The sequence below is a fragment of the Capsicum annuum genome, chromosome 12, assembly GCF_002878395.1.
Source record: "Capsicum annuum cultivar UCD-10X-F1 chromosome 12, UCD10Xv1.1, whole genome shotgun sequence".
NCBI classification, from domain to species: domain Eukaryota; kingdom Viridiplantae; phylum Streptophyta; class Magnoliopsida; order Solanales; family Solanaceae; genus Capsicum; species Capsicum annuum.
In genome coordinates, this window is record NC_061122.1 from 213,279,273 (window position 1) to 213,289,397 (window position 10,125).

The window sequence follows — 10,125 nt, forward strand, 5'->3', positions numbered from 1 at the left end:
TTGAGAATTGAGAGAGAATGAAAAATTGTGTGGAAAATGATATGAAAGTGTCCGGTATTTATAGGAATATTTTTGGGTTTTAAAAAAATATTAAATGATTTTTATTTTTAATAAAATTAGCCAAAGTAGCCGTTTGGACCCAAAAACGACTATATAACTGTTGGGCCAACGGCTACTTTTGGGCCCAACAGTCCAATTATAATTTAAAAAAAAATAAAAAAAATAATTCGGGCCGATTAATCGGTGGGCTCGGACCGAGTTTGGTCCGAGCGGGGTTAACCGGAACCAAAATAAAAAATAATTTAGCCCGAAACCCAATACCCTACAGCCCATGGGCTGATCGGGCTGGGTTGGCTAAGTGGGTTGGGTGTTTGACACCTTAAGTATACTAGAAAAATGGAGTAAAGGGTTGTCAAAAAGGAAAGGGGTATTTTTTTTAGACCAATTAAAGAAAAATAAATCAAACAAATTGAAACAATGCGAGATTATTATTAGGGGTCATTTGTTTGGGAAACAAGTTATCCCAAGATTAGTTATCCACCTTCAATGTGGGATAAAAATAATACTACAATCCTGGAATAACTAATTTCAAGATAAACTATCTCAATCAAACATTATATAAACTCATTCTAAAATTAATCTCAAAATTAATTATCCCTTATATTTTATACCAAACGAAACCTATAGCCTTATTTAATTATGTGCTGAGATTTTCGTTCAAAATATATAAACCAAAAAATGTTGCCCTAGTACCAAAAAAAATCAAAAAAAGAAAAAGAGAGGGAAACTCAAAATGGAGGGAACAAAAGTTATTTTTCTAATATTTCAAAAAAATAATAATAATAATATAAAATGCTCCCTATGCTGAGCTGTTTTCTACTAGTACAACATAGGGAGACATTCCATTTCACCATTTCCCTGTGTTGTATTCATCCAACAAACAAAAACAATGATGAAAGCTGTAAGCAAGAGAAGGGCAACCAAAGAAGAAGTACCAAATGAGGGAGCACCAGGAGATTATGAAAAGCAAAGAGCTGAAAGAATTAAAGAGAACAAAGAAAGACTACACAAACTTGGGATTTTTGAACTTACTAAGAAGATCAAAACTGCAAACGCACCTTGTAAGAAACTTACTCCCCGAATCACCCACTCCCCGGCAGCGGCATTGTCGACTGACCCTCCTCGCCGCTCTTTTAGGTACTCTGCCTTTTGTCCCTTTCCGGGTTGATTTCTTAGATGGTCACGTTTGTTCTTGATTTTAATGTTTTTCGAAAATGTAAGATAATAACCGTAAGCCTTTCACCGGTCGGTTTCTTAAATGGTCACACTTGTTCTTGATTTTAATGTTTTGTCAACTGATTTCTTAAAGAGATAAGCAAATAGTATGCCTAGGAGTCTGTCGTAGTAAATTTGGTCATAGTTTAGGGGTACTGCATACTTTTCTCTTTCAGAAATGATCACATTTGGTTTTTTTCTCCATCTACTCAGACTTTTGCCATTTTACGAGTTGATTTTTTAGATGGTCGTGTTTGTTCTTGCTTCAAATTTTATTCAACAAAAGAAGTAACTTTTTTGAGATAATAACTGTTACCCTTTCTTGGATTAAATTTCTTAAATGGTCCTGTGTGTTCTTGTTGTGGGTTTTCTTTTATCTACTCAGCCTCCTCCCCTTTTATGGGTTAATTCTTAGATGGTTGTGTTTGTTTTTGATTCCAATATTTTAACAAAGTAGGTAACTTTTTTGAGATAATAATTGTTATCCTTTTGGGGGTTGATTTCTTAAATGGTCACGTTTGTTTTTGGTTTCTTAAATGATCACATTTCATCAAAAGAAGTTACTTTTTGAGGTAACAACTATTAACTTTTCGGGGGTTGATTTGGAAATAGTCATGTTTGTTCATGATTTCAATGTTTATTCAACAAAAAAGTAACTTTTTAAGATACTAATTGTTATCCTTTCCGGGGTTGACTTTTCTTAAATGGTCATGTTCATTCTTGATTCCTATATTTTTCCGCAAATAAAGTAACTTTTTGAGATAATAACTCTTAGTTGATTAACCTTCTAAGAAATCAATGCACACTTTCACAAGTTGATTTCTTAGCTGGTCATGTTTTTTCGTGATTCCATTTTTTTTTTTTTTTTTTTGATGAAGATAGCAACTTCTGTTTTTGAGATAATAACTGTTAGTTTAGTAATGACCATTTGAGAAATCAACTCACCCTTTCATATATGTGTCTCTTTTTTTGTTTTATCATCTCCTTTTGATTTTCCAAACATTAGGAGAAAACAATGTCTTGTTTGGAATGTTTCCTATTGCAGTCTTACAGGGCATACTATTTTCTATATTTTTGGTATTTGATTGGGAATAAAGTGTAAAAAACAACTCTTAATTCCAGATGTGGTATGAACAGGGGTGTTGGCCCAGGGACAGAGCCAGATTGGGCTGAGTAGATGGAAAACTATGTTGATTATACATGATTAAAATTAGCTTTTTATGTATATATAATTGATGTTGAACCTTTTTCGGCTTCTTCATGTGTTTACTTCTATCTATTTTGAACCCTTTTAGTGAAAATCCTGACTCCGCCACTTGGTGTTGGTGGTAGTTTTGAGTGTCAAAGCTTGGACAAATTCTTTATGTGGAGGTGGAAAAAGATTGTGATATTTGTGAAGAATGTCTACTTTTCATAGAAAAATAGTTCTCTGAGGATAATATTCCAGTCAACCAACCAGTGATAGTTTTGCCACTGAGGTCTGATCAAGAGGTGATAATGATTATTAACTCCTAGCATATCCAAATAAGACAGATATATTTACTCAGATAGAAAAAGGAAAAGAAAACTGCAAAGATCTGTATCTGTTTATATTTTATGGAACCAAACATATGTTTGCTTCTTATATTCTGTCTGTGTATGGGTTTTTCCTATGGTCACCTATTCATCGAATGGCTCTCGCCGTGATGGTCTTTCTTTCTAGTATAACCTTTATTGCTTTCCCTTTTTAAATACTGAAAGATGTTCTTTATCAATGATCTTTACATGTTTTTAGGTTGAAGGATAAGCCTACTGTTAGTTACAAAGAACAAAGGATTCCCAAGGCAGATAAGATATCATCAGAGAATGTGGAGATTGATATACCAGAAGGTGAAAACCCTGAAGTTTACACAGAGGAACATGAAAAGCTTTTAGGTGATTACAAGAATGCTTGGATTCTCTATGTTGACGGTTACGATGAAGATGGTCAGCGCATATATGATCCTGATAATGGCAAGTCATGTCATCAATGCAGGTCTAAACATTTGTTCTCACAGTCTGTTTTCTGTTGTTTTATTGCTTGTTTCTTTCTGAAGGTACTGTTTTACGCAATACATAGAAAACGATTTGCATTTGTGATTTATTTGAAGATGAAACAAGTTTTTCCTGAAGATAATAGTTTGATTTAGTGCATATTATATAAAAGTAGGGGAATTGTGCTTCAAGGAAAAAACAAACAGGTAGTATCATAGTGCTTATATGTGGGTTATTTAGCATTTCTGCTCTTTGTTCTTTCAAAAGAATCTGAAGAGAAAACTACGGATATTTAAATGCCTTTCACTCCCTAAGTTGAAACTTTGTAGTATGTTAAATTTGAATAATGAACTTAAAGTCTTGATATGAAGAACCACGATTCTTATGGAAGGATGAGAAATCATTTTAATTTCTCTAGGAAGAAGCCTCAATATAATTAAGAACAAGGATAAGGTATATATGTTCACCCAGGACGATAACCTAAGTCAGCTGTGTTTTCACCCTTCAGTGATATTCTAGTTTAAGAGCATCTTGTAGCGTGTAATTTCTAGCCCAACAATAAGAAGTTATACATCTTAACTTTCTAAAAAATAATTGGCAATTTGTGGTCCTCTTTTTGTGTGGCACGCATCTAATGGGATCTCTTAAATAGTTTTATAAGTTGTTCTCATGTCTTCCAAAATAAATCAAAATCATTGCATGTGTGGACGCTCATACAATCAACATTATATGAGACGCTGGAAACGTTTAGGGTGGATAAATTATTCAATAACAGTAAGTTCAGGAAAGCTTTCAGGTAAATGTTGAATCACAAAGTACTTTTGGATATGAATCCAAATTCATATTCATTGGCTTATTTTCTGATTGATTTGATTCCGTTACAAATGCAAAAGCTCTCAAAGTACGGCGTTCTCAGGAAGCACACGGTATATATACAGATTCTGTTGCTTAAGATAACTATGGTCCATTAGCATTCAGTCATATCTGTTTCCTCAACATAGTTCCTTAGAATGTACATTGGTAATCATGGCCTCCTTTCACGGGATAATAAAGACGACCAAACCTATGTTGTCTGATCAAAATATCTCTTCAGCGTTTAGTATGATTAAGTGAAGCTTTTCTTTCCATTGTGGAAGCTAGTTTAGAGCATGTGGTTTGTAAAGATTGAGTATATGTAATATCATTTTTGAACTTCTGGCATGAATATTGTTAATCTGTGCAGTTGGCAAATCTAGAGTACAGTTGAGATCATTCTATTCAAGATATTTGTCTTAAAGAGATAGCAAATTGGTGTTCATCATTAATTCATTTTTGCAGTGTTACTCTAATTTGACATTTACATTTTCTTATCAGCATTTAGAATTTCGTAAAACAATAAGTTCTGCTGCCACCTTGATGAAAACATCCTTCTCTATCTAACCTTCTCTTGTTTCAATTTTTCACTTGACGTCAATTTGTGAATTCTTCAAAATATTTGATACGATTGCAGGCAGAAAACTCTTGGTCAACGCACTGAGTGCAGTAACTGCAAGATAGTTCATGGACAATTTTGTGGAGATTGTTTGTACACGAGGTGATAACTCTTCGAGATCCTCTTAGCCTTTTTTCTGTAGTATCCCCTTGAGTAGCTAATTTTCTATCCTGAATTCATGTACCTTAGCGGTTACTCAAAACTACAGCTTCCAATGATCTTAATGCCTATAGTGTAAGACGTTTTTCATCCTCCTGAGAATTTTCAGCTTAAGCATGTTTACTATTGCTGTTGAAATAAAATGGAATTCCATTTTGGAAGAAAACAATTTTGCAGGTGGTGAAAATACACTGCCAGGATATGAGAAAGCAAGCAAGTTCAGATAACTTTGGCAAAGTGAATAATTTGTCCTATGTTTTATGTAACTTTTGGGTTAATAAAGGGAACACACTTTGCTTTGCTCCGAAAGGAACTTGCAAACGCTATTGAAATGTCAGCGGATCTAATCATTTGAGATTGCCCATTATATAGGTACGGAGAGAATGTCATTGAAGCAAATGAAAACACAGACTGGATTTGCCCTGTCTGTCGAGGAATATGCAATTGCAGTCGATGCAGGCGTGAGAAGGGGCATGCACCAACTGGTGCAATTTTTAAAAAGGTGAACCTCTTTGGCGCTTTCATTCTCGATTCGTTCCACGAGAGAAAAGCTAGATCTCTTCCCCTATAATTACAAAAGGATTCTCCTTTTTACGTATATAAGTTTGAGTTGAGTGCTAGAGGTTTCCGGGTTGCACATTGATCAGTTCTAAGGAAGTTAACATGTTGCTAGGTAAAGCGTCTTGGCTACAAATCTGTGGCACATTACCTTATCAAAACTCGAATGTGTAGTGACCAGGAAGACGTAAGTTCTGCAGATTCACCTTCAGGAAAGAGTGTAGAGCCATCCACAGAGTTCACTAACACTCTCAACTTCACAAGCTGATGATAACAAAACTTTGAAGAGGGGAGAACGTGCACACATTGACCATGATGATGAATATGGCGACCAAGATGTCAATGTGAAAAAAATGACAAAAATAGAATGATTTATACTTGGGACAAAGGCACAAAAGTGGAAAAGAGCCTTGTACGTAAGCATATATTACTAAATCAGTTCGTTTAGCATTAAACAGTCTTTTTGTTTGGATATTAACGTTTTGTAAGCATATATTACTAAACCAGCTCGGTTGGCAGTAAGCAATCTTTTTGTTTGGATATTAACATTTTGTAAGCATATATTACTAAATCAGCTCGGTAGGGAGTAAGCAATCTTTCTGTTGGGATGTAAGCATCCTAAAGGTAGGACAAACCTGTATTTTGCTCGTGTTTATGTTGTATCTTTGCGTGAATGATTATGATAAACTGAGCAATAACAGTCTCATTTTTCTCGATACTGCAAGTAAAGGCATGTTTCACGCATCTAGGAATATAATATTCTTAATGAATTATTTCATAAAATCATTCAGCTCATTGGTCGCGATCCATTGTTTCACGAGGGGAAATTAAAGGAAACAAGGCGAGTAATCCTGGTTCTGCAGCATTTCCATGTTTAGACCTGGGGAATGGATGCAAGTAAAATCTTCGTTTTTTGTTGACTTTCTATTCTTCCAATTTATTTTGTCATCCCCATGGATGGAGAAGCTCGTTTATTGGGATGAGTTGAAGGACTAAGGGATAAGCTTGAGTGGTTTCGAGGAATGGACCACTTGTAGGGACTTGGGATGATGATGGCTGATATTGGGAATTTGTGATCTCTATGTCTGGCCTTTAGCATTGTCTGCGGCGTTGGAGTTTTGACAATGGCTGCTTTTGTGTTTTTGAAGTCTTTGTTGTTGCTGCATTTTTGGAATTTGCATCTCTACATTCAGATGTACCAGTTAATCGCTGGACGACTTGTTGAAAGCAAGTTAAGTCTGCCCATACAAATGTTGTCATGTCCTTTGACAAGCAAAACTTCTTCCTAATTAGTTATGTTTCCATTCTCCTAGCCAGAAATCACCTATGACGTTACTATTGGAATCGAAATAACAGCGCGCGTCAAGCGACGATTAAAATTTTTTTGGTGATATATCAGATGCCAAAAAATATATATATATAATGAGAAAACATAATATTTGATATGGTTTGGTAACTAACCTACATATTGAAAAACCAACATAAACAACATAAAACTTGTTGAGAGAATAATATAAATGATTCTTAAGAACTATGATGTGGATGTTATTGTGATATAGAGGAATTTTTTTTCACTAAAAAAACCTTTTTGAATTACAATATGAATTGTGATAGAAGCCAAATGATGCAGGAAACTCAGCGCAATTCCTAATGGATACTCCAAGAACTTACATGCCAAAATTGACAGGGAACAATTTAAACAATATCTAATTGGCTAAACATGATAAACAGAATAGATTCATAACATGGTTTTCAAAAATTGCTTCAAACAACATGTTTCAGTGAAACCTTAATCAAACACATTACCAGATAGAATTCACAAAATTCTAATCTATTTTTAAAAATTATGAATGGAATATAAAGTGAAAAGAATTAACAAGGAGGTTGACTATTTTGAACCTTAAAACAGTTTACATTCAAGAAAAGCTCCCTTTTTGAATTTTCTTACTCATAAATATTTATAGCATACAACGGTTGGATAGTTTACCTTTAAGATAAATCTATTCATCAAAACTTGGACAAATGAGAATTTTACAAAAATGTGTCATGCCAAGTTTTTTTCTTTTGTCGTCAAAATTTGATTTTATTTTTGATATAGTGGATATATCTTTTGAAATTATCATAGTATTTTTGAAACATGGAGAACACGTATTAAAATATATTTCTTAGCATCATTACTGAATAAATGCCTTACAAGAGAAAAAAATAATGGAATTATTCAAAGAAAAAAAATCTAAATATACAACTTTAGATTGTTAATTGCAAATCATAACAATATTTTTTAGATTGCAATAAATAACAACTTTTTTAATAAAGTAATAAAGGAAAAAATGATTTAAAAAAAACAAACAAAAAATCCATCCTTAGAAAAAGACATCAGTTAACAAAAAGATATTAATGACCCCTAATTTCTCTCTTGAAACTCTTTTTTTTTCCTTTTTCAAATTGAATCTGTTATTCTTCTTATTTCTTCAACTATCAGCAAACATATACTTATTGAGGCACAACATAAAAAGAGATAAAAACAACATCCCTTAAAAAATGTTGACAACTAAGGGCTCATTTATTCGCTCTTAATGAAAGTATGAATCTGAATGGTTCAGACTTCAGACCATTTGCATTTATTTTTTATTAAGATTTTAGCTCTTAATAGATCTGAATAAGTCTTAATTATCCAGATATAGAATCAAGTTTTAATAATTCTGAAGAGGTATTTTGGTGTTGGATAATATTCACCGCCACTCTATTCATAATCATCAGTCACCACCTCTGCCGCTGCTATCATTGTCAACCGCCACCCACCACCACCAACCACCTCCACAATTACAACCACCATCGACAACAAATATCGTGACCAACCACTATTGTTAACCGCTACTACACCTACTACATCTATTATTCTAATTATATTTAATGCCACCACCGTCGTTAACAACACCACCATCATCAACTACTACCGATCAACTTATCTATCACAACTAGCACCACCACTAACTACCACTAATACATCACAACCTCTATACATTCTTTCGCGGCCACCACCATTGTCACTAGTAACGCCACCTACCATCACTTCAATCGCTATCATCACTATAATTTATCTCTACTAACAATCATCTCCACCATCACAACTAACAATATCTCCAACTAGCACCAACACGTCGTCAATCATCATTCATTCATGTTTTAGCCATCACAATCAACACCTCCAACTACTAACATCCAGCAATGTCACATCACAACCACCACCACCACTATCAACCGCAACCACCATAGTTAGGGCTGGGCATATTTTGGTTTAAACCAAAAAAACCAAAAAATCAAATTGAAATTTTAATTTCAGTTTGGTTTTTCGGTTTTCCAAATCGGTTTCGATTTTTAATTTTTAAAATTTGGTTAAACGATTTGGTTTTCGGTTTTTCAAAAAAATAATTCGGATAAACCGATTAACTGAAATTCTATAAATAATTAATAATATATATATAATATTTAATATATAATAATATAATATAAATATAATAGCAACCCTAATAACTAATAAGTAATAGCATGCCACATACAACTAACAGTATACATCAGTCCAATAGTCGAACAATCGATCGAACCATGGACCACTGGCGAGATCGTCGTCTGTACAACAACACCAGAGCCGACGACCAGACGACCATTGTGGGCTGCAGCGTGCAGTGCCGACTGTGGTCTTTCCAGCAGCGACCACTCTTCCAAGTTCCGACTGTTTATGAAACTTATACATAATGAAGTTATATATTATGTTAAACTTATGGTTATATCATTTAGTTTCATCCATGTTGAGTTATTTATATATGGAAATGAAAAATAGGTTTGAATTTTTTTTAAAAAAATTATTAATTTTAAATGTCCAGTCATAACAAAGAGAGGTTCACTACTTTAATCCTCAAAATCGAAATAAAAATCTAAAATAACCGAATCAAATTTGTAGAAATCGAACCGAACCGAATTTATTTCTGTTTGGTTACGATTGTTATTTTTGTCAATCCAAAAATCAAAAAACCGAACCGATATTAAACTATCAAACCGAACAAATCGAATGCCCAGCCCTAATCATAGCAGTCACTACAATACCAACCATCACAACTATCACCACTAATATTACTAATAACTAACATCAATCATTTTCACCGCAACCATCATTATAAACCATCTCCACTATCACTAATGAACATAAATATTTTTTTCAATCAAATAATAATTTTGTTGTATTAAATTACATACTTTTCTGATATATAATTAGTTTTTATTGAATTATATTTTTTATTTTATTATATATACAAATAATTTTTTTTGTACATTCAGATGTTGAAAAACAGACAGTTTTAATCATTCAGTTTTCAGATCTAGAGACAACATTTTAATCATTCAGAAGTGCATTCAGATTCAGACGTCTGAATCTTAAAAACAACAAATGCAGCCTAAAAATAGGATACTAACCATCTCCATATATCTCTCTCATTTTTTTTTCTTTTTCTAGTCTTTCATAATCCAAACATATTAAACTTCATCTTCTTCTTACAAAATAAACTTCTTCATTTTCATCCAAAATCATAAATATATATGATCTTGGATGTCATATAAAATATCACAGTCTTAATGAACAAATATATGATAAA

At 33.3% G+C, this 10,125-nt stretch overlaps 1 protein-coding gene across 1 annotated transcript; it reads left to right on the forward strand.

Moving 5' to 3' along the window:
* Positions 1–873: 873 nt before the first annotated feature.
* On the forward strand, positions 874–6,050 carry LOC124889374 (cell division cycle-associated 7-like protein). The gene is made up of 5 exons (XM_047400978.1): positions 874–1,197; positions 3,050–3,289; positions 4,778–4,861; positions 5,291–5,420; positions 5,592–6,050. The coding sequence occupies exons 1-5, from the start codon at positions 950–952 to the stop codon at positions 5,742–5,744; spliced, it is 855 nt and encodes a 284-aa protein (XP_047256934.1). The 5' UTR covers positions 874–949; the 3' UTR covers positions 5,745–6,050.
* Positions 6,051–10,125: the final 4,075 nt, after the last annotated feature.